This window comes from Embiotoca jacksoni, unplaced genomic scaffold, assembly GCF_022577435.1.
Source record: "Embiotoca jacksoni isolate LCO1_2020_lvr unplaced genomic scaffold, fEmbJac1.0.p SCAF_22, whole genome shotgun sequence".
Taxonomy (NCBI): Eukaryota; Metazoa; Chordata; class Actinopteri; family Embiotocidae; genus Embiotoca; species Embiotoca jacksoni.
The window spans coordinates 7,847,058-7,872,866 of NW_027185363.1; the positions used below are offsets into that span (position 1 = coordinate 7,847,058).

General features: G+C 36.3%; 2 protein-coding genes and 1 long non-coding RNA gene across 10 annotated transcripts; 1 reads left to right on the plus strand and 2 right to left on the minus strand.

The window, feature by feature from the left end:
* Positions 1-17: 17 nt before the first annotated feature.
* LOC138203096 (tripartite motif-containing protein 16-like protein) lies at positions 18-17,840 on the plus strand. Of its 2 annotated transcripts, XM_069157687.1 has the most exons (7): positions 18-766; positions 2,287-2,373; positions 2,512-2,745; positions 3,586-3,745; positions 3,853-3,903; positions 16,928-16,987; positions 17,078-17,840. In XM_069157687.1, the coding sequence occupies exons 1-7, from the start codon at positions 200-202 to the stop codon at positions 17,608-17,610; spliced, it is 1,692 nt and encodes a 563-aa protein (XP_069013788.1). In that variant the 5' UTR covers positions 18-199; the 3' UTR covers positions 17,611-17,840. The 2 variants fall into 2 exon arrangements, with proteins under 2 accessions (XP_069013788.1, XP_069013787.1); XM_069157686.1 differs by having other exon boundaries at positions 2,287-2,745.
* LOC138203100 (uncharacterized) lies at positions 8,643-10,317 on the minus strand. Its single transcript, XR_011178694.1, has 3 exons — positions 10,255-10,317; positions 9,443-9,634; positions 8,643-8,692 (listed from the first exon to the last, which is right to left on the minus strand). It is a non-coding gene; the product is annotated as an uncharacterized lncRNA (long non-coding RNA).
* On the minus strand, positions 17,715-25,809 carry eef1da (eukaryotic translation elongation factor 1 delta a (guanine nucleotide exchange protein)). Of its 7 annotated transcripts, XM_069157691.1 has the most exons (11): positions 25,713-25,774; positions 25,265-25,286; positions 24,204-24,237; positions 22,792-23,385; positions 21,833-21,950; positions 20,761-20,817; positions 19,737-19,818; positions 19,076-19,167; positions 18,475-18,663; positions 17,992-18,186; positions 17,715-17,840 (listed from the first exon to the last, which is right to left on the minus strand). In XM_069157691.1, the coding sequence occupies exons 3-11, from the start codon at positions 24,215-24,217 to the stop codon at positions 17,802-17,804; spliced, it is 1,380 nt and encodes a 459-aa protein (XP_069013792.1). In that variant the 5' UTR covers positions 24,218-24,237; positions 25,265-25,286; positions 25,713-25,774; the 3' UTR covers positions 17,715-17,801. The 7 variants fall into 7 exon arrangements, with proteins under 7 accessions (XP_069013792.1, XP_069013789.1, XP_069013790.1 ...); XM_069157688.1 differs by lacking the exon at positions 25,265-25,286 and having other exon boundaries at positions 25,713-25,809; XM_069157689.1 differs by lacking the exon at positions 24,204-24,237 and having other exon boundaries at positions 25,713-25,809.

Sequence of the window (25,809 nt, forward strand, 5' to 3'; positions counted from 1 at the left end):
CTCTCGTGTAAAATATGTATCGGGTCACATTTAAAGGCTGCTCTTTGCGCCGTTCGTGTGCTTTCGGCCTGTTTGTAGTTTAGCTGGCTGCGATTGGAGGCTTTCAGGCTGCAGCGGGTGACGTCGTCAGCTCACCTGTGTGACCACGCCCATCTCCGTCCCGCCCTCCCCAAGTTTTCAGTTCGAGAGTGTCCCGGAAATGGCGTCCGCGACTATTTCTATAGAACAGGACCAGTTCTGTTGCCCGGTGTGCCTGGAGGTCCTGAGAGACCCGGTGACGATCCCCTGCGGACACAGCTACTGCCTGGACTGCATCGACGACTACTGGAACCGGGCCGAGCGGAAGGGCCAGCACAGCTGCCCTCAGTGCAGGCAGGCGTTCAACCCGAGACCTCTGCTGAGCAGGAACACGGTTCTGGCCGAAGTGGTGGAGACGTTCCAGCGGAGCGGAGTTCAAGCTGCAGCCAAACCGGCGGAAGCGGGGAGGAGAAGCGGAGCTGTTAAATCCCGCCTGGCGGGCTCGGAGTCTCACTGCGCGGCTCACCTGAGAGTCCACGAGGAACGCGCTCGCGGAAAGAGCCACAGGTCGGCGGCGGCGGCGGCCGCGGCCTCGGATCCGCCGAGAGAGAAGCTGTGTCCGCAGCACGATAAAACGCTGCGGCTGTACTGTCACACCGACCAGCAGGGCGTGTGCTCGCAGTGCGTGAAGGAGAGGCACAAAGGCCACGATACGGTGTCCGCGGCGGAGGAGAGAAGCACGCAACAGGTGGGTGGGAACGGTTTCTTTAAAAAAAAAAAAAAAAATCATCCTGAAATCACTTATTTACAGTTCAGATGTGTTTATAAACGGATTATTTCAAACTAAAACCAGATTTTACTTCTTTTTTTTTTTATTACTGCTTTCAAACGATCCACAGATTAGAGAGTATTTAGATTTAACATGTGAAAGTCATGATCGGTTCTCTTCAGTCTGTGAAAACAGTTACATTATGGTTTTTTTTTTTTTAATTTTTTTTTATGGTGCTGAAGGACCCTTTGTGAAATCTGAGAAAATAACGCTGATGTTGTTGTGACGTCATCAGGTTTATCTAACCTCGTGCTGTGTAAACAGTGTGTGACTGACAGAAGAGCTGGAAAGAAGTCCCGTATTTACGACTTGTAATCGTTGGTATAATCAAACAAGATAACTGTGTGACAGTTAGAAACACGGAGCAATGACAACACGGCACAGAGTCCATGATTATACTAAACAACTCATTTAGTTGATCTCAATACCGTTCTCGTGTCCAGTAAGTGTAAAGCTGCAGCCTGGATGTAAATATTAGGAAATACAACAACAACAACAAAAATCCAATAGATATTTTGTCATATTCTTTTTTCTTTTTTTTTTTTTTAATATAACACACACTTGTGACAAATATGTAATCAAGGCAGGATATTGTGCAGTTTGACAGTAAACTTTATTATCCGATGGCGAGGAACCTAATAATCGTGGATAAACTATAAATAAATAAAAGAATTCTGCATTTCCCCAAGTATCTTTTTCTTTATGTTCTGTAAAAACAGTACACACATTTTTTCATACGTGGACAACATACGTCAATACTGACATAGCTGTGATAGAACAGTATCAGCCAATGAAATCGGCTAAATGATCAACCTATATGGGTCTCAATTCATTTAATCAATTTTGGCCAATTGGCGCGAAGTATTCTAATCATTTCTCAGTTATCACTATTTAACTTCCAGTTGTTGTTGTTGTTGTTGTTGTTTTTTTTTTAACACCGGTGAGCACCCGTAGCTTCATCTCCTGGAGATTTCTGCTGCACCAAACCTTTCTGAATTCAGTGCCAGCTCAGATTTTTTTTTTAAAAATTCCCCGTTTGCATGCGCAACATAAAATCTCCGGGTTCTACTTTCTAAAACTCGCTGCATATTTAAAAACAAATATTCCTTTCGACTCAAATCTAATTCTGTCTGCAATGCCAGCAGCGACCCAACGGATTAGTGTACGTGGCGTCTGAGATGAAGGATACATCTTTTGTAGCCCGCTGTAAAGGCTTCAGCAGTTAAAATATTCAACACGGGGAGGGTAAATTGCGCCCGGTCCTGTAGACATATGGACCTCGGATGTTTCTGCGGCGGGTGATACACCAAAGGCCTTCCAACATAATCCAATCTTGCGATGGTGAAATCAGAACTTTTCATCCTGAAAGTCATCTGCGGAAATATTATTCAGCCCGAGGGAGTGCTCCATTTGATACTCATCTTTTTGTATTCTCTTAGAAAAAACTCCAAGAAGCCTCTTTGAAGTCGGTGCAGAAATTGAAGGACACGGAGAAGGAACTTAGATATGTTATCAGGTACATCAAGGTGAGTGCTTTTCCATTACAGGAGCTTTTAAAAAAAAAAAAAAAAAAAAAAAAAAAAAGGTTGTTGACGTACCGCGTGAAATCCAAAAGCGTACATAAGATTTCCCGGAGCGGAAAACGTTGTCCTCTCCTCCAACAGCACTCCACGGAGGCCGCGGTGGAGGAGAGCGAGAGGATTTTCTCCAAGCTGATCCGATCCATCGAGAAACAGAGCTGCGAGGTGGAGGAGGCGATCAGAGTCCAGGAGAGGGCGGCCGTCGGTCAGGCCGAGGACGCGCACGAGAGGATCCAGAGGGAGATGGCCGAGCTCAGGAGAACCGACGCCGAGCTGGAGAAGCTCTGTCGCACCGAGGACCACATCCGCTTCCTCCAGGTACGAAAGAGAGACCGCCCGAGCCGGAAATCACGTCTTCGTCATTTTTTTTTTTTTAGAAAGATTTGGAAAGGGTCTTACGCGCTCTTATTTCTATAACCAGCTGGTTCACTTTTCGCAGAAACATGTCGAGGTCACCTTTTAATGGAGTGTACGATGATGCCACATTCACTTCGTGCGGGATGGTTGGGAAAGATTACAGCTCTCTTACTGCATTCTTTCACATCCCCAAGAGCAGACTCGAACCAAACCAGGACACACTCGTCAGCTACGTTTCGTCAACTTTAATCTGAACGTTAATGTCTTTAACAGTTGACTTCGCTTGATGCGAGACGTCAAGCGTGGGAGCGTTCAGAAAATTGGCTTTCCCAGTTTTAATTTCACGCGGACGTTACAGTAAACTCTGTTTGGGGTTCGAGTCGAATCGTGTTCAAATCAAGCGCGTGTTGTCACCTTAACCAAAACGTCAAAATAATTTCAAACTATACTACGTAGTCCAAAATATCATTAAAAAAAAAAAAGTCATACCAAATATGAAAACAGGGTCATGCTATAATGTTGTCCAAAATGTGAAAAAAAATGTATCATTCTGTGTAGTATGTTGTACAAAAAGTCATTAAAACGTTCATAAAAGTAGAATATATTTAACTTATTTTCTTCTCTATATTGGGGGAGGGGGGGGGGAGGGGACAGACTGGTATTTTCTCCGTATAGGCAAAAAAAAAAAGGCCATTTACGCCCATGTTCACAACTATTCTGTGACCCACTCAGTGATACAGGCTGGTTGTGTTTACATTCAAATGTTGTCCTGTAACTTGGTTGTTTTGCATTTCACTGCAGAAGTGCAAGTCTCTTCATTTCCCTACAAAGACTGTGGAGCCGCCCGGCACTGATGCACTTCCTTACATGATGTATAAAACCATGAGAGGGGCCCTGCCTGATCTGAAGGACAGTCTGGATGAAACACTTCAAAGAGAATTCAACCGAATCTCGGATAAAGGTGCGTCTCTCTCAGCTGAATGCCACGATGATGATTTTTTTTTTTTTTTTGGTACATTTAAAAAAAAATATATATATTGAATGATTGTTGTTCGTCTGCATTTCCAGTACTTTCACTGAAGGAAACCATCAATCTGAGCAACTCTGAAAAGACTAAAGGTATGTGGGTCCTCCACTGGAAAACATTTAACGGTCAAGGAACCACTTAAGCAGATACAATCTGCTTAGCTGCCTACATAATCGAATAGCGTGAAAAATATCCTGTTCACGTCCACCGTATCTAATCAACTTATATTTACACTTCTTTCATAATTTGATCAAAAAAAGTCATACTATAGAATGTCGTCCAAATTATGAAAAAAAGACATGCTATAGTGATTTTTTTTTTATCATAATTTGGATGACATGCTATAGTATGACTTTTTTATCATATTTTAGACGACATGCTATAGTATGACTTTTTTATCATATTTTGGACGACATGCTATAGTATGACTTTTTTATCATATTTTGGACGACATGCTATAGTATGACTTTTTTATCATATTTTAGACGACATGCTATAGTATGACTTTTTTATCATAATTTAGACGACATGCTATAGTATGACTTTTTTATCATATTTTGGACGACATGCTATAGTATGACTTTTTTATCATATTTTGGACGACATGCTATAGTATGACTTTTTTATCATATTTTAGACGACATGCTATAGTATGACTTTTTTATCATAATTTAGACGACATGCTATAGTATGACTTTTTTATCATATTTTAGACGACATGCTATAGTATGACTTTTTTATCATAATTTAGACGACATGCTATAGTATGACTTTTTTATCATATTTTGGACGACATGCTATAGTATGACTTTTTTATCATATTTTGGACGACATGCTATAGTATGACTTTTTTATCATATTTTAGACGACATGCTATAGTATGACTTTTTTATCATAATTTAGACGACATGCTATAGTATGACTTTTTTATCATATTTTAGACGACATGCTATAGTATGACTTTTTTATCATAATTTAGACGACATGCTATAGTATGACTTTTTTATCATATTTTGGACGACATGCTATAGTATGACTTTTTTATCATATTTTGGACGACATGCTATAGTATGACTTTTTTATCATATTTTGGACGACATGCTATAGTATGACTTTTTTTATCATATTTTAGACGACATGCTATAGTATGACTTTTTTATCATAATTTAGACGACATGCTATAGTATGACTTTTTTATCATAATTTAGACGACATGCTATAGTATGACTTTTTTATCATATTTTGGACGACATGCGATAGTATGACTTTTTTATCATAATTTAGACGACATGCTATAGTATGACTTTTTTATCATAATTTAGACGACATGCTATAGTATGACTTTTTTATCATATTTTGGACGACATGCTATAGTATGACTTTTTTTTTTATCATATTTTAGACGACATGCGATAGTATGACTTTTTTTATTATATTTTAGACGACATGCTATAGTATGACTTTTTTTTCATATTTTGGACGACATGCTATAGTATGACTTTTTTTTCATATTTTGGACGACATGCTATAGTATGACTTTTTTATCATATTTTGGACGACATGCTATAGTATGACTTTTTTTTTTATCATATTTTAGACGACATGCGATAGTATGACTTTTTTATCATATTTTGGACGACATGCTATAGTATGACTTTTTTTTCATATTTTGGACGACATGCTATAGTATGACTTTTTTATCATATTTTGGACGACATGCTATAGTATGACTTTTTTATCATATTTTGGACGACATGCTATAGTATGACTTTTTTTTCATATTTTGGACGACATGCTATAGTATGACTTTTTTATCATATTTTGGACGACATGCTATAGTGTGACTTTTTTTTTTATCATATTTTGGACGACATGCTATAGTATGACTTTTTTTTCATATTTTAGACGACATGCGATAGTATGACTTTTTTTATTATATTTTAGACGACATGCTATAGTATGACTTTTTTATCATATTTTGGACGACATGCTATAGTATGACTTTTTTTTTTATCATATTTTAGACGACATGCGATAGTATGACTTTTTTATCATATTTTGGACGACATGCTATAGTATGACTTTTTTTTCATATTTTGGACGACATGCTATAGTATGACTTTTTTATCATATTTTGGACGACATGCTATAGTATGACTTTTTTATCATATTTTGGACGACATGCTATAGTATGACTTTTTTATCATATTTTGGACGACATTCTATAGTATGACTTTTTTTTTTATCATATTTTGGACGACATGCTATAGTATGACTTTTTTTTCATATTTTAGACGACATGCGATAGTATGACTTTTTTTATTATATTTTAGACGACATGCTATAGTATGACTTTTTTATCATATTTTGGACGACATGCTATAGTATGACTTTTTTTTTTATCATATTTTAGACGACATGCGATAGTATGACTTTTTTATCATATTTTGGACGACATGCTATAGTATGACTTTTTTTTTTATCATATTTTAGACGACATGCGATAGTATGACTTTTTTTATTATATTTTAGACGACATGCTATAGTATGACTTTTTTATCATATTTTAGACGACATGCTATAGTATGACTTTTTTATCATATTTTAGACGACATGCGATAGTATGACTTTTTTTATTATATTTTAGACGACATGCTATAGTATGACTTTTTTTATCATATTTTAGACGACATGCGATAGTATGACTTTTTTATCATAATTTGGATGACATGCTATAGTATGACTTTTTTTATTATATTTTAGACGACATGCTATAGTATGACTTTTTTTATCATATTTTAGACGACATGCGATAGTATGACTTTTTTATCATAATTTGGATGACATGCTATAGTATGACTTTTTTATCATATTTTAGACGACATGCTATAGTATGACTTTTTTATCATATTTTGGACGACATGCTATAGTATGACTTTTTTTTCATATTTTGGACGACATGCTATAGTATGACTTTTTTATCATAATTTAGACGACATGCGATAGTATGACTTTTTTATCATATTTTAGACGACATGCTATAGTATGACTTTTTTATCATATTTTAGACGACATGCTATAGTATGACTTTTTTATCATATTTTGGACGACATGCTATAGTATGACTTTTTTATCATATTTTGGACGACATGCTATAGTATGACTTTTTTTTATCATATTTTAGACGACATGCTATAGTATGACTTTTTTATCATAATTTAGACGACATGCTATAGTATGACTTTTTTTTTTATCATATTTTAGACGACATGCGATAGTATGACTTTTTTTATTATATTTTAGACGACATGCTATAGTATGACTTTTTTTATCATATTTTAGACGACATGCGATAGTATGACTTTTTTATCATATTTTGGACGACATGCGATAGTATGACTTTTTTATCATATTTTGGACGACATGCGATAGTATGACTTTTTTTATTATATTTTAGACGACATGCTATAGTATGACTTTTTTTTTATCATATTTTAGACGACATGCGATAGTATGACTTTTTTTATTATATTTTAGACGACATGCTATAGTATGACTTTTTTTATCATATTTTAGACGACATGCGATAGTATGACTTTTTTATCATAATTTGGATGACATGCTATAGTATGACTTTTTTATCATATTTTAGACGACATGCTATAGTATGACTTTTTTATCATATTTTAGACGACATGCGATAGTATGACTTTTTTATCATATTTTGGACGACATGCTATAGTATGACTTTTTTTTTTATCATATTTTAGACGACATGCTATAGTATGACTTTTTTATCATAATTTGGATGACATGCTATAGTATGACTTTTTTATCATATTTTAGACGACATGCTATAGTATGACTTTTTTATCATAATTTAGACGACATGCGATAGTATGACTTTTTTATCATATTTTGGACGACATGCTATAGTATGACTTTTTTTTTAATCATATTTTAGACGACATGCGATAGTATGACTTTTTTTATTATATTTTAGACGACATGCTATAGTATGACTTTTTTTATCATATTTTAGACGACATGCGATAGTATGACTTTTTTATCATAATTTGGATGACATGCTATAGTATGACTTTTTTATCATATTTTAGACGACATGCTATAGTATGACTTTTTTTATCATATTTTAGACGACATGCGATAGTATGACTTTTTTATCATAATTTGGATGACATGCTATAGTATGACTTTTTTATCATATTTTAGACGACATGCTATAGTATGACTTTTTTATCATATTTTAGACGACATGCTATAGTATGACTTTTTTATCATATTTTAGACGACATGCGATAGTATGACTTTTTTATCATATTTTGGACGACATGCTATAGTATGACTTTTTTTTTTATCATATTTTAGACGACATGCGATAGTATGACTTTTTTTATTATATTTTAGACGACATGCTATAGTATGACTTTTTTATCATATTTTAGACGACATGCTATAGTATGACTTTTTTATCATATTTTAGACGACATGCGATAGTATGACTTTTTTATCATATTTTGGACGACATGCTATAGTATGACTTTTTTTTTTATCATATTTTAGACGACATGCTATAGTATGACTTTTTTATCATATTTTGGACGACATGCTATAGTATGACTTTTTTTTTTATCATATTTTAGACGACATGCTATAGTATGACTTTTTTATCATAATTTGGATGACATGCTATAGTATGACTTTTTTTTTTATCATATTTTAGACGACATGCTATAGTATGACTTTTTTATCATATTTTGGACGACATGCTATAGTATGACTTTTTTTTTTATCATATTTTAGACGACATGCTATAGTATGACTTTTTTATCATAATTTGGACGACATGCTATAGTATGACTTTTTTTTTTATCATATTTTAGACGACATGCTATAGTATGACTTTTTTATCATATTTTAGACGACATGCTATAGTATGACTTTTTTTTTATCATATTTTAGACGACATGCTATAGTATGACTTTTTTTTCATATTTTAGACGACATGCTATAGTATGACTTTTTTTTCATATTTTAGACGACATGCGATAGTATGACTTTTTTTATTATATTTTAGACGACATGCTATAGTATGACTTTTTTATCATATTTTGGACGACATGCTATAGTATGACTTTTTTATCATATTTTGGACGACATTCTATAGTATGACTTTTTTTTTTATCATATTTTGGACGACATGCTATAGTATGACTTTTTTTTCATATTTTAGACGACATGCGATAGTATGACTTTTTTTATTATATTTTAGACGACATGCTATAGTATGACTTTTTTATCATATTTTGGACGACATGCTATAGTATGACTTTTTTTTTTATCATATTTTAGACGACATGCTATAGTATGACTTTTTTTTTTATCATATTTTGGACGACATGCTATAGTATGACTTTTTTTTTTATCATATTTTAGACGACATGCGATAGTATGACTTTTTTTATTATATTTTAGACGACATGCTATAGTATGACTTTTTTATCATATTTTAGACGACATGCTATAGTATGACTTTTTTATCATATTTTAGACGACATGCGATAGTATGACTTTTTTTATTATATTTTAGACGACATGCTATAGTATGACTTTTTTTATCATATTTTAGACGACATGCGATAGTATGACTTTTTTATCATAATTTGGATGACATGCTATAGTATGACTTTTTTTATTATATTTTAGACGACATGCTATAGTATGACTTTTTTTATCATATTTTAGACGACATGCGATAGTATGACTTTTTTATCATAATTTGGATGACATGCTATAGTATGACTTTTTTTATTATATTTTAGACGACATGCTATAGTATGACTTTTTTTATCATATTTTAGACGACATGCTATAGTATGACTTTTTTTTATCATATTTTAGACGACATGCTATAGTATGACTTTTTTATCATAATTTGGATGACATGCTATAGTATGACTTTTTTATCATATTTTAGACGACATGCTATAGTATGACTTTTTTATCATATTTTGGACGACATGCTATAGTATGACTTTTTTTTCATATTTTGGACGACATGCTATAGTATGACTTTTTTATCATAATTTAGACGACATGCGATAGTATGACTTTTTTATCATATTTTAGACGACATGCTATAGTATGACTTTTTTATCATATTTTAGACGACATGCTATAGTATGACTTTTTTATCATATTTTGGACGACATGCTATAGTATGACTTTTTTATCATATTTTGGACGACATGCTATAGTATGACTTTTTTTTATCATATTTTAGACGACATGCTATAGTATGACTTTTTTATCATAATTTAGACGACATGCTATAGTATGACTTTTTTTTTTATCATATTTTAGACGACATGCGATAGTATGACTTTTTTTATTATATTTTAGACGACATGCTATAGTATGACTTTTTTTATCATATTTTAGACGACATGCGATAGTATGACTTTTTTATCATATTTTGGACGACATGCGATAGTATGACTTTTTTATCATATTTTGGACGACATGCGATAGTATGACTTTTTTTATTATATTTTAGACGACATGCTATAGTATGACTTTTTTTTTTATCATATTTTAGACGACATGCGATAGTATGACTTTTTTTATTATATTTTAGACGACATGCTATAGTATGACTTTTTTTATCATATTTTAGACGACATGCGATAGTATGACTTTTTTATCATAATTTGGATGACATGCTATAGTATGACTTTTTTATCATATTTTAGACGACATGCTATAGTATGACTTTTTTATCATATTTTAGACGACATGCGATAGTATGACTTTTTTATCATATTTTGGACGACATGCTATAGTATGACTTTTTTTTTTATCATATTTTAGACGACATGCTATAGTATGACTTTTTTATCATAATTTGGATGACATGCTATAGTATGACTTTTTTATCATATTTTAGACGACATGCTATAGTATGACTTTTTTATCATAATTTAGACGACATGCGATAGTATGACTTTTTTATCATATTTTGGACGACATGCTATAGTATGACTTTTTTTTTAATCATATTTTAGACGACATGCGATAGTATGACTTTTTTTATTATATTTTAGACGACATGCTATAGTATGACTTTTTTTATCATATTTTAGACGACATGCGATAGTATGACTTTTTTATCATAATTTGGATGACATGCTATAGTATGACTTTTTTATCATATTTTAGACGACATGCTATAGTATGACTTTTTTTATCATATTTTAGACGACATGCGATAGTATGACTTTTTTATCATAATTTGGATGACATGCTATAGTATGACTTTTTTATCATATTTTAGACGACATGCTATAGTATGACTTTTTTATCATATTTTAGACGACATGCTATAGTATGACTTTTTTATCATATTTTAGACGACATGCGATAGTATGACTTTTTTATCATATTTTGGACGACATGCTATAGTATGACTTTTTTTTTTATCATATTTTAGACGACATGCGATAGTATGACTTTTTTTATTATATTTTAGACGACATGCTATAGTATGACTTTTTTATCATATTTTAGACGACATGCTATAGTATGACTTTTTTTTCATATTTTGGACGACATGCTATAGTATGACTTTTTTATCATATTTTGGACGACATGCTATAGTATGACTTTTTTTTCATATTTTGGACGACATGCTATAGTATGACTTTTTTATCATATTTTAGACGACATGCGATAGTATGACTTTTTTATCATATTTTGGACGACATGCTATAGTATGACTTTTTTTTTTATCATATTTTAGACGACATGCTATAGTATGACTTTTTTATCATATTTTGGACGACATGCTATAGTATGACTTTTTTTTTTATCATATTTTAGACGACATGCTATAGTATGACTTTTTTATCATAATTTGGATGACATGCTATAGTATGACTTTTTTTTTTATCATATTTTAGACGACATGCTATAGTATGACTTTTTTATCATATTTTGGACGACATGCTATAGTATGACTTTTTTTTTATCATATTTTAGACGACATGCTATAGTATGACTTTTTTATCATATTTTGGACGACATGCTATAGTATGACTTTTTTTTTATCATATTTTAGACGACATGCGATAGTATGACTTTTTTTATTATATTTTAGACGACATGCGATAGTATGACTTTTTTATCATATTTTGGACGACATGCTATAGTATGACTTTTTTTTTTATCATATTTTAGACGACATGCTATAGTATGACTTTTTTATCATATTTTGGACGACATGCTATAGTATGACTTTTTTTTTATCATATTTTAGACGACATGCTATAGTATGACTTTTTTATCATATTTTGGACGACATGCTATAGTATGACTTTTTTTTTATCATATTTTAGACGACATGCGATAGTATGACTTTTTTTATTATATTTTAGACGACATGCTATAGTATGACTTTTTTTATCATATTTTAGACGACATGCGATAGTATGACTTTTTTTATTATATTTTAGACGACATGCTATAGTATGACTTTTTTTTATCATATTTTAGACGACATGCTATAGTATGACTTTTTTTTTATCATATTTTAGACGACATGCTATAGTATGACTTTTTTTTTATCATATTTTAGACGACATGCTATAGTATGACTTTTTTTTTTATCATATTTTAGACGACATGCTATAGTATGACTTTTTTTTTATCATATTTTAGACGACATGCTATAGTATGACTTTTTTTTTTATCATATTTTAGACGACATGCTATAGTATGACTTTTTTTTTTATCATATTTTAGACGACATGCTATAGTATGACTTTTTTTTTTATATTTTAGACGACATGCTATAGTATGACTTTTTTTTTATCATATTTTAGACGACATGCTATAGTATGACTTTTTTTTTTATCATATTTTAGACGACATGCTATAGTATGACTTTTTTTTTATCATATTTTAGACGACATGCTATAGTATGACTTTTTTTTTATCATATTTTAGACGACATGCTATAGTATGACTTTTTTTTCATATTTTAGACGACATGCTATAGTATGACTTTTTTTTCATATTTTAGACGACATGCGATAGTATGACTTTTTTTATTATATTTTAGACGACATGCTATAGTATGACTTTTTTATCATATTTTGGACGACATGCTATAGTATGACTTTTTTATCATATTTTGGACGACATTCTATAGTATGACTTTTTTTTTTATCATATTTTGGACGACATGCTATAGTATGACTTTTTTTTCATATTTTAGACGACATGCGATAGTATGACTTTTTTTATTATATTTTAGACGACATGCTATAGTATGACTTTTTTATCATATTTTGGACGACATGCTATAGTATGACTTTTTTTTTTATCATATTTTAGACGACATGCTATAGTATGACTTTTTTTTTTATCATATTTTGGACGACATGCTATAGTATGACTTTTTTTTTTATCATATTTTAGACGACATGCGATAGTATGACTTTTTTTATTATATTTTAGACGACATGCTATAGTATGACTTTTTTATCATATTTTAGACGACATGCTATAGTATGACTTTTTTATCATATTTTAGACGACATGCGATAGTATGACTTTTTTTATTATATTTTAGACGACATGCTATAGTATGACTTTTTTTATCATATTTTAGACGACATGCGATAGTATGACTTTTTTATCATAATTTGGATGACATGCTATAGTATGACTTTTTTTATTATATTTTAGACGACATGCTATAGTATGACTTTTTTTATCATATTTTAGACGACATGCGATAGTATGACTTTTTTATCATAATTTGGATGACATGCTATAGTATGACTTTTTTTATTATATTTTAGACGACATGCTATAGTATGACTTTTTTTATCATATTTTAGACGACATGCTATAGTATGACTTTTTTTTATCATATTTTAGACGACATGCTATAGTATGACTTTTTTATCATAATTTGGATGACATGCTATAGTATGACTTTTTTATCATATTTTAGACGACATGCTATAGTATGACTTTTTTATCATATTTTGGACGACATGCTATAGTATGACTTTTTTTTCATATTTTGGACGACATGCTATAGTATGACTTTTTTATCATAATTTAGACGACATGCGATAGTATGACTTTTTTATCATATTTTAGACGACATGCTATAGTATGACTTTTTTATCATATTTTAGACGACATGCTATAGTATGACTTTTTTATCATATTTTGGACGACATGCTATAGTATGACTTTTTTATCATATTTTGGACGACATGCTATAGTATGACTTTTTTTTATCATATTTTAGACGACATGCTATAGTATGACTTTTTTATCATAATTTAGACGACATGCTATAGTATGACTTTTTTTTTTATCATATTTTAGACGACATGCGATAGTATGACTTTTTTTATTATATTTTAGACGACATGCTATAGTATGACTTTTTTTATCATATTTTAGACGACATGCGATAGTATGACTTTTTTATCATATTTTGGACGACATGCGATAGTATGACTTTTTTATCATATTTTGGACGACATGCGATAGTATGACTTTTTTTATTATATTTTAGACGACATGCTATAGTATGACTTTTTTTTTTATCATATTTTAGACGACATGCGATAGTATGACTTTTTTTATTATATTTTAGACGACATGCTATAGTATGACTTTTTTTATCATATTTTAGACGACATGCGATAGTATGACTTTTTTATCATAATTTGGATGACATGCTATAGTATGACTTTTTTATCATATTTTAGACGACATGCTATAGTATGACTTTTTTATCATATTTTAGACGACATGCGATAGTATGACTTTTTTATCATATTTTGGACGACATGCTATAGTATGACTTTTTTTTTTATCATATTTTAGACGACATGCTATAGTATGACTTTTTTATCATAATTTGGATGACATGCTATAGTATGACTTTTTTATCATATTTTAGACGACATGCTATAGTATGACTTTTTTATCATAATTTAGACGACATGCGATAGTATGACTTTTTTATCATATTTTGGACGACATGCTATAGTATGACTTTTTTTTTAATCATATTTTAGACGACATGCGATAGTATGACTTTTTTTATTATATTTTAGACGACATGCTATAGTATGACTTTTTTTATCATATTTTAGACGACATGCGATAGTATGACTTTTTTATCATAATTTGGATGACATGCTATAGTATGACTTTTTTATCATATTTTAGACGACATGCTATAGTATGACTTTTTTTATCATATTTTAGACGACATGCGATAGTATGACTTTTTTATCATAATTTGGATGACATGCTATAGTATGACTTTTTTATCATATTTTAGACGACATGCTATAGTATGACTTTTTTATCATATTTTAGACGACATGCTATAGTATGACTTTTTTATCATATTTTAGACGACATGCGATAGTATGACTTTTTTATCATATTTTGGACGACATGCTATAGTATGACTTTTTTTTTTATCATATTTTAGACGACATGCGATAGTATGACTTTTTTTATTATATTTTAGACGACATGCTATAGTATGACTTTTTTATCATATTTTAGACGACATGCTATAGTATGACTTTTTTTTCATATTTTGGACGACATGCTATAGTATGACTTTTTTATCATATTTTGGACGACATGCTATAGTATGACTTTTTTTTCATATTTTGGACGACATGCTATAGTATGACTTTTTTATCATATTTTAGACGACATGCGATAGTATGACTTTTTTATCATATTTTGGACGACATGCTATAGTATGACTTTTTTTTTTATCATATTTTAGACGACATGCTATAGTATGACTTTTTTATCATATTTTGGACGACATGCTATAGTATGACTTTTTTTTTTATCATATTTTAGACGACATGCTATAGTATGACTTTTTTATCATAATTTGGATGACATGCTATAGTATGACTTTTTTTTTTATCATATTTTAGACGACATGCTATAGTATGACTTTTTTATCATATTTTGGACGACATGCTATAGTATGACTTTTTTTTTATCATATTTTAGACGACATGCTATAGTATGACTTTTTTATCATATTTTGGACGACATGCTATAGTATGACTTTTTTTTTATCATATTTTAGACGACATGCGATAGTATGACTTTTTTTATTATATTTTAGACGACATGCGATAGTATGACTTTTTTATCATATTTTGGACGACATGCTATAGTATGACTTTTTTTTTTATCATATTTTAGACGACATGCTATAGTATGACTTTTTTATCATATTTTGGACGACATGCTATAGTATGACTTTTTTTTTATCATATTTTAGACGACATGCTATAGTATGACTTTTTTATCATATTTTGGACGACATGCTATAGTATGACTTTTTTTTTATCATATTTTAGACGACATGCGATAGTATGACTTTTTTTATTATATTTTAGACGACATGCTATAGTATGACTTTTTTTATCATATTTTAGACGACATGCGATAGTATGACTTTTTTTATTATATTTTAGACGACATGCTATAGTATGACTTTTTTTTATCATATTTTAGACGACATGCTATAGTATGACTTTTTTTTTATCATATTTTAGACGACATGCTATAGTATGACTTTTTTTTTATCATATTTTAGACGACATGCTATAGTATGACTTTTTTTTTTATCATATTTTAGACGACATGCTATAGTATGACTTTTTTTTTATCATATTTTAGACGACATGCTATAGTATGACTTTTTTTTTTTATCATATTTTAGACGACATGCTATAGTATGACTTTTTTTTTTATCATATTTTAGACGACATGCTATAGTATGACTTTTTTTTTTATATTTTAGACGACATGCTATAGTATGATTTTTTTTTCATAATTTGGACGACATGCTATAGTATGATTTTTTTTATCATAATTTGGACGACATGCTTTAGTATGACTTTTATCATTTTTTTGAAGTATGCCCCGACCCGCTGGCTCCCCGACGTGCAGCGCGCGACGCTCCGTATCGAGTGCTTGCCGTTTTAATTGAACAGGTTATGTTCTCCATCTCAACAGCTAAAGACCGTGACGCACCGTACAACACGGAACCAAAGACGAGAGCTGATTTTCTACAACGTGAGTACAAAATATTTGCTCCAACCTGACAAGCCCCCCCCCCTCCCCCCGGTCATTACACTCTTTAATTCATCCACCTCCTCCGTCCAGATTACAACGACGTAACCCTGGACCCGAACACGGCCAACTCTTATCTATGTCTCTCCGATGGGCGGAGAGGGGTGACCACGCGTCAGGAGCCGCGGCCCTGCGCGGACCACCCGGACCGCTTCACCGGCTGGGCCCAGGTGCTGTGCAGAGCGGGCATGGCGGGACGCTGCTACTGGGAGGTGGAGTGGGCCGGAAACGGGGGCGTTTCCGTCGGTGTCTGCTACAAAAACATGGCCAGGAGCGGAGGGGGGAGCGACTGTAAACTGGGACACAACTCCAGGTCCTGGAGCCTCGACTGCTCCCCCGCAGTCTGCTCGTTTCGGCACGACAAGGAGAGCGTGGCCATCGCTGCTCCCTGCAGCTGCAGAATAGGGGTGTATCTGGATTTCGGCGGTGGGACTTTATCTTTCTATGACGCGTCTAAAGCAATGGTTCTACTTCATAAAGTCCAGACCGCCTTCACCCAGCCCGTGTACCCAGGATTTTGGGTCGGGTTGGGCTCTTCTTTGAAGCTGTGCTCGCCTCAAGTGTGAAATTGACTGCAGTGCATCAAAAGCAGTTTTCAGGCTACCTTGTGAATATGTGGCTCAAAATATTAACATTTGACAAAAATTGCAGAATGAAACGGAGATAGATGTTTGTACTCGAAGATTAGGTTTTATTGACCGTACGAGCCGGGAGCAGCAGCAACACTTTGGTGGAGCAGGTAAAGGGACGATGGAGCTTAGATCTTGTTGAAGGCAGCAACATCGACACTCTGGACCTGCAGACGAAGAAGAATCAAACGTTTACATATTCTTTAAGAAGGCAGAAGATTAGAAAGATTGGGACATCTCAAAGGTTTGGAAGGTAAAAAAAAAAAAAAAAAACGTGTCGAGGTGTCACAAAATGAAGTGTAAGTGACCGCTACTCACAAAGTCCTCAAACCCGGTGATCTCCTCCTCCAGGATGTCCGTGCCGACTTTGTCATCCTCGACCACGCAGTTGATTTGCAGCTTCTTGATGCCGTAGCCCACGGGCACCAGCTTGGAGGCTCCCCACAGGAGCCCGTCCATCTGCACCGAGCGCACGCACTCCTCCAGCTTCGCCATGTCCGTCTCGTCGTCCCACTGAGCGAACACGGACAACACGGGAGAAAGCTATGAAAACTGAACTCCGAACGCGGGATCCGGGTGTTTTCCACACTAAATTGCGCCAGCTGTTTGAAACCCCGGAGTCGAATGACACGGCGTGTATTCTGTTAGTCTACGCGGTGTTCGACTCTTCGTTGGAGAGTTGGGTTCATTTGGATGAGAATCGTGTAATTAAAAAAAAAAGATTTACTGTTCGTCACCGACTCTCGTTGATGAATTCGTGCTATTTTTTTTTTTTTTTTTGTGCAGAGTTTGGGTACGTACTGGCTTGACGTCCAACAGGATGGAGGACTTGGCAATGAGGGTGGGTTTCTTGGCTTTCTTGGCTGCGTAAGCATCCAGGCGCTCCTGCTTGAGGCGTTCTGCCTCCTCGTCGTCGTCGTCGCTGCCGAACAAGTCAATGTCGTCGTCGTCGTCGCCATTTTCCACCATCACCTGTTTGACTGGAGCGGCCTGAACAACGCAGTTGAAAAGGATTATAGTTGGCACATGGAATTATGCACAAAAAAAAAATGTATCTTCACACAAATGAAACGTCCCGGTTATATGGAAACGATAAGACAAAAATCAATAGATTATGTTCAGAGGATGAAGGAAACCGAAGTCTTTCCCAGTACAAAACAAGACAAAGCAAACAAAAACAATAAACAAACGTACAATCTAAAAAAAAAAAAACATAAAAAAAACATTATTTTCTCTGCAAACTAAACGTTTTTTTTTTTTTTTCCTGCCTTAAGTCTGTCATCTAACAGAAGATAACGGATTTCAAAAGAGTTCCAGAGCGACAATCGGTGTTGCTTCTTTCAAACGTGTTATCGGCACAGCGAACGTCCGCTTCATACACACTGGACTCCTCCTAATGTACCTTAGCGCAGGGGACAGCTGCTGCCGGGGTCTTTTCCAGCATCGCCACTCTGGACTCCAGCTTCAGCAGGGCTGCCCTCATGTCCTCCACCACTGACGAGCAAAAACATTGGGGAAGTTCAAACCTTCAGTAATAGTTTTTTACCACTTGGGTGCAGCAGAAACAAGTTGGGAGTGTAGACATGTCACCTTTAAAGCTGCCAGCCTGCTAACCGACCGTTGCTTACGCACATCCGGCAGGGAGAAAATGAGAGGCCATGTAATGGTTGTTTGGTTTCCGGCCACCTGATGAACGTTAAGGCCTCGCTGTCTTTTAGCTCCGTGGTTGGTCTCTACAACCTACCGAGGGAAACGCCTGGTTCTCAAAACGGTCTCGAACCTGCCGCTCGGTGCGGAGCGGGTTGTGCGCAATTTGGTCGTTGTGGAGCTATTCAAATAAATCACCATTAATCTCCGCAGAACCGAAAGGAGCTGCAGATTCAGGAGACATTTCCCTGTAGGTTCGTCAACATAAACAAACCGTCGCATTGTCGCTTAACTCACGGTTGTAAAAATATGGATAATAACCACTTTAAGCATGAATGATGTAAAGTGGGCAAAAACTCAACACACACGCGCACACACACACAGAGACACACACACACAGAGACACACACACACACCTTTGTGCAGAGTGTGGTTCTCCAGCTCCAGGCTCTTCATGCGTGAAACCAGCTCCTGGTCTCCTCCTGCATGCGAGGATGACTGGGAAGATAAACATAAATTCATTAGCAAAAGAGTGACGTTGCAGGTGTTGAACTGGTAACAAAGCAAGTCCATAAACATCCAGGTTGAGATCCAAACCAAGCCTGACGTGAAGAAGCAAGCAAAAAAGAAAAAGTGTTGTTTAAAAACAAAGCCATGCGGGGCTAAAATATGTCACAGTGATGTGGACATACTTCACACACACACAGTGATCAGATTAAATCCCACCCCTCCCTCCCTCTGAACAACGGTTTAAATGTTTACAATATCAGCATGCAGCTCTCAAACTCTCCTGTAAATGAACCCTCAAACACCCGCTTGATGAAAACCCATTTTCCCCCACAATTACAAATTTGTCATACGACCAGTTTAATAACTTTAGCCCGTGTTGTGGCAGAAAGTTCAGAGGATTGACTTCAGTCGGAGCTGGAAGTCTGTTAGCTTAGCATAGATACTGAAAGCAGGGTCAAACCACTGGCTTTGAAAAAAGGTAAGAGAGAAATATATGCACCAATTTGGTTTTGCACGGTGATAATTGGATATAATGCAAGTAAAGGCAGGTATGACGCAAGTGTTGACCGTCTCATTTAACTTTCTGCAACTCCTGGTAAATGGTTCACTTCCGAAAGCCCGCGGGTTCATTTTTAACGAATAACCGTGGTCACGCCAGCAAAAATAATCGAGCTTATAAACAACTCGTTGTGACCCCCCGACGTTGCATTCGGAACCAGTGTTTATTATTGTTCATGATGCTTCGAAAAAAAAAGAAAAGAAAGCAGGCTGGTGAGATGGTGAAACGGGACGAGAGCACGCAGTGCCATGGTAACAGTGACACACTCCATGTCAGGCAGCAGCACGCAGCCCGTCCGGCTGTCTGTCTGTCTGTCTCGGTCATGCAGCGCCGCCAGGCTCGAGCAGCGAAGCTGGACGAGGAGGACTTACGTTTCGGTGCTGCCGTTTCTGCTGGCGCCCTTTGGCCTGATGCACGGACGTTTTCGCCTGCCACCACGTCACCGTGCAGGTTCAGAGGTTAGCGAGGGAGAAGTAGAGGTTGCAGGTACAGAGTCAGACACTACGCTCGCTACGATGTGCACTGCTTCACACAGATGTCATACAGGTGTCGGCGTTGGAAGAAGAAAATTAAAAATGTAAAAACACGGGACGATACGTTTTAAAACGGCATCAACGAACGTCGATGTACAACACTGAATCGAACGACTCATTAAAAAGCAGCTACTAGTGGCAGAATGGGAAATATGAAGCGATCCTGAAGGTCTTCAGAGTTTATTATTCAGTTTTAGCCGCTTTGGTTTTACGGTCCATATTTTTTTTTTTTACAGTGTAGAATTCACTTCTGCTGCCAGGATGGCCTGTTCAAGAAACATTCAGACCGACACGACCACTTAAAGAAATGATCATTTTAAAACCCACGCAGGGTTTTTGTCAGATCCGAGCTATCGAGTTGCATTTGATGTCGGAACTAACGGTTACGCACATTTTGGAAATGTGTCTTTTAGTGATTTGGTGAAACAACCCTTTATGACCTGGATATGAGCAAGCTATCATTTTTTTTCTTTCTTTCTCAGAGGCTTGTGTAGAAAATCCAAGAGCTGCTGCAGGTCTGGACGGCCCGAGACGCCGAGACAGCTGCCAAACCACCTGACCCCTCTCACTCAGAAGAGCGACTTCTAAATCGAGTGGCTTAATTCATGCACGCAGCTGCTCCGGACTGCAGAGCGCTGTGACAGACGATGATGCGACGATTACCCAAACCAACGGGGCAGTGACTGGAAGGCAGCTGTGCTGCCACCGACTGGGCAGCGGGAGCTGAAGACAGCCGGGAGAGTCGATCCAGCGGGCAAGGCGAAGAAAAGCCCTTCTCTTAAATGACCGATTCAGTTCATCGACACTGAGCCGCGAGTCGGGCTGCGTGTTAAAACCAACCGATCCGAGTGACGAAGCAACTTTTTTTTTGTTGTTTGTTTGCGCGTCTTTAGGATGCACGCTCTCCTACCTGTTGCGTGGAAGGCCCGTTGACTCCCTCGTAGAAGTGCTTCTCCGATTCATCGTAGCGATGTTTGTCGAACCAGATGTTCTCCGTGGCGAGGCACTGCAGTCCGCTCATGTTCGCGCTGAGGAGGGAGTGGATTTCGGAGCGATTAGACAACGCAAGGACACTGGTCTGTATTTGACGGCTCGTCTGCGACGCGGTAGTCGTGACCAGGTGTTTAGTTGTTGCAGCCGGCGCGGTCAGTGACAGGAAGTGAGCGACAGAACACGGCTTGATTAGATGCTTGACTGTAACGTTGCTGTATTACGGTTTGCAACCGCATGCAGAGCCACAGGTGGAGTTGGTGGGTGGGAGAGAGAGAGAGAGAGAGAGAGAGGGAGAGAGACACAAACGAAAGCGTAAAACAGACACTTTCTATTATATACAGCCGGCAAGCTGACGTGACAGTAAGCGAGGAACGATGTAAACAGGAAATAAAAACAACAACGGCGAGAAGAACTTTTCGGATACATGTTCTCCTCCCTTCTCATTTTGCTGATGGGCTACTTCGGCGGTCAGACATCTACGCATTCCTCACACAAACAGAGTTGCCCGGTCTGCAAAGTCTGGATTATTGAACAAAAGGCCGGTCGCCGCCTGCCAACAGCCCCCCTTAGTGGTAGCAGAGACCCACTTTGTTGTATTATCGGCCGACACGTTGAAAGGACACGAAAGACTGCGGATACGTTGTACATCACAAACTCTGTGACACCGACGTCAGACTAAATACCAAGATACTCCCTTCTGCTGTAAAGTTTTAACACGATACACAAGTTAGCTTGAAAAAGGCCAAACAAAAATGCAGACATACAACAACAACAACAACAACAACAACAAAAAATTAAAAAAAATAAAAATCAGTTGTTAAGTAAACTGAAAACACACATCCGGTCTCTCCCATTCCTGTGTGAGAGGTGTCATACTTGTCCCATCTGGGCCTGCTTTCCGTCTCAGAGAGGCCCGTCTTCCTCAGGTGTGGCCCCCAGCTGCCTTTGCCGCCCTGCTCGGTCTCAGAGGAGGTGCGACTGCGGCCTCTACTGAACTGACGGTGAGGGGTACCGGAGGCCTTCACCGTGGTGACGGGGAGCCCCCGGGCCCGCTGCTGGCCGTGGGCGCGTCTGGAGTGGAACGTCAAGGATCCTCTGGTGTTCGGGCTCCGCGGCGAGGAAGACAGCGGCCTGTTGCCGTCGGAGGTGAGCCGGCGATGGTAGCTGCCCTCGGCCCGTTCGTAGGCCCGCCGGTTGTACCACGTCGGCTCCGCCTGCGCGCCCCGCCGGACGGGGCTTTTACCCCTCGCCTCCGCGGAGGAGCTCAGCCGCTCCTCTTCAGCCCCGGAGCTGTGGCTCTCCGAATGAGACGGACGCGTGCGATGCCTCAGCCTCCCAAACTGGATGTTGTCGCCACTGATGATGCCTCTCTCCAAACCGGGGACTTCACCCCGCCTGACGCCTCCCGCCGGAGCGGCATTTTGAGGGGCTCCTCTTTGCTGACGATTTGGCCAAGACTGATCCATTTCTCTAATGAAAGGGGGTGTCCGCACGACTCACTCGTGTGTCAAACGTTTATAAAGGGAGAGAAAAGAAGCAACAAGTGGAAGCTCGAGCCGTTAGTTCAGTGTGAAGTTAGCATTGCAATGAAACTCGCTGGTTAGAAACATCAGGGAAAGCTCATGGAACCGCTGATATGTGCTGCCGATGTCGTCTTGAAAGCAAAGAGTCAGCAGATTGATAAAAAAAATAAAATAAAAAAAAAAAAAAAAAAGAGCCTAATTTACCTCAGAAATATCCAAAAAACTTTATTACCCTTTAAAAAGGAAAAGTCCAGAAATGAGCTTCATCTACTGCAGGTAGGTAGCAGGTCATTTAATTTTGTTGATGTGGTATACTGCCCCCATGACGTTACAACAGTTCGATGATCAATCTCACATTGGTCTTTCAAAAAGCAAAGCAGACAAACACGGCAAGATCTAATGTGGGTCTCACAAATGGCAGGTCAAAATGGCAAACATTTCGATTAGGATGCATTTGCAGCGTTTCCTCACATACCCATTTGAAATTTGAAATTTAAAACCCGTGCAACTTGACCGTTTCTAAAATAACGATCAAGAAACGGTTTCCATTTACAAGCTCAACTTGAAATGAGCAGAGAAAATATATATATATATATATCTCACCCAGATAATTACAGGTGTTCTGCACAATTACAACAAGGCGGTTCCTTTCAGATGCAGCGGTGTCCAAATGATGAGGAAACACTGAGTTTATGGATTAAATATGTCAAGCTGTTCCTATTGAAACACCCAGTAACCCAACCGGTGCAGCAGTGGGCGGCTCACCTTTGTTTTGGCATGCTGGAGGATAATAGGCTGCCTATTGTAGAATTGAATATTGATTATATTATATAATATTATTATTTACTGTGAAAAGTAAAATGACATGCTATCATAACATACACAAAGTATAAAAAAAAAAAAAAAAAAGCTCCATAAATAACTACATAATGTAGTTATAAACATCACAAGCTGACGACACTCATGAGGTTTCATGCATAAAATAAGGCAACTTAAAAAAAAAACTAAAAAAAACCAACTGCACATTAATTTAAAAACATGGGTGATGCATTGCTTGAGGAACAGTTAGTGCAGATATAACCATTGGTTTGCCAGTTTATTAGGTACACCGAGCTAACATGACCAACTATCTTCATTGGAAACTATTTCTGATATGCATTGACAATTTAACTTAATGATCATGTTGGCGGCTGTCGTTTTGGAACTGTTAAAATGTAGTTAAATTTAAAAGGTATTTCTACTATTTTGCCAAATCAAAATTGAGCTCAAACAATTAAATCAATCAATAGAGAAAAAATGGTTTGAATCACTTTTCAAGCAAAAATGCCAAATATGTGCCTGCAACACCTTTTTTTTTTTCTGGTGGTAAACCATGATTAATGATGGATAACCTACGTTTAGGTTCCGCCTTGGGCTTTTTCTTTTCTTTTTACTCCACACACACTTACACAATATATTGATATTTCAGAACCTAATCCGCAGATTAGTCAACGATAATAAAAAATGGCTACGAGTTGCATTAAGGGCGGACAAAAATACTAGAAACACCTAAAGATAATTAAAATACATTTCCCAAACTACATCCTCCAAAATGATATTGAAGCTGAATGGAAACCAAATCTGAAATTGCACTAAAAGACACATTTCGGCCTTCGTGAAGGTGGCATTTAACACAGGGCAGTTGTAATACATTTAATTTAATTGTAATACATTTGATTAATTCATTTGAACAATTTGCATTCAATAAACTGGCAACTAAGTGCAACGAACCGGGTCGTTGTTGTTAAGAGCATCAGCTGAAAAGCAGCTTCAACATCAACACTCACCTTTGGGAACTGGAATAGGAAGCTAACACCCAACACAGAAATAAGAGATGATAAACACATTCTTATACGCTGAATTATATCAAATTAATTATTATTATAAAAGGGGGGGGGGGGGATACAAACACCATCGGACAAAGCAAATTGTCACTGCAGAATAATTGAAAAAAAGTGGACGTTTAAAATACGATACCAGACAAGTATATCGCAGTTGAAATGGAAGTAATGACAATAATAATCCCGTGTTGTGAATCATCTGTTGCTTGTTCAGACCCGACTTTTGCTGAACTTACGTTACGCAAGTTTTTTTTTGACAGCCCCACCAACTTGCAAGTTCAGTTGACCACGTGGCGCTAAAAAACGCCAAATGGAGTACAATTCGCGGGTTTTTACAAACAGTACACGTTCTGCAATATTTCTGGTCGTAAAAATAGAACTTTATAGCACTTACTTTTGGTTTTATTCGACGTTTTATGACTCGGTATCGTCCTTTTACGTGTTGCCTCGGCTGTAATCCGACGGTGGAAGAGGGCTCGCATTACCGGGTA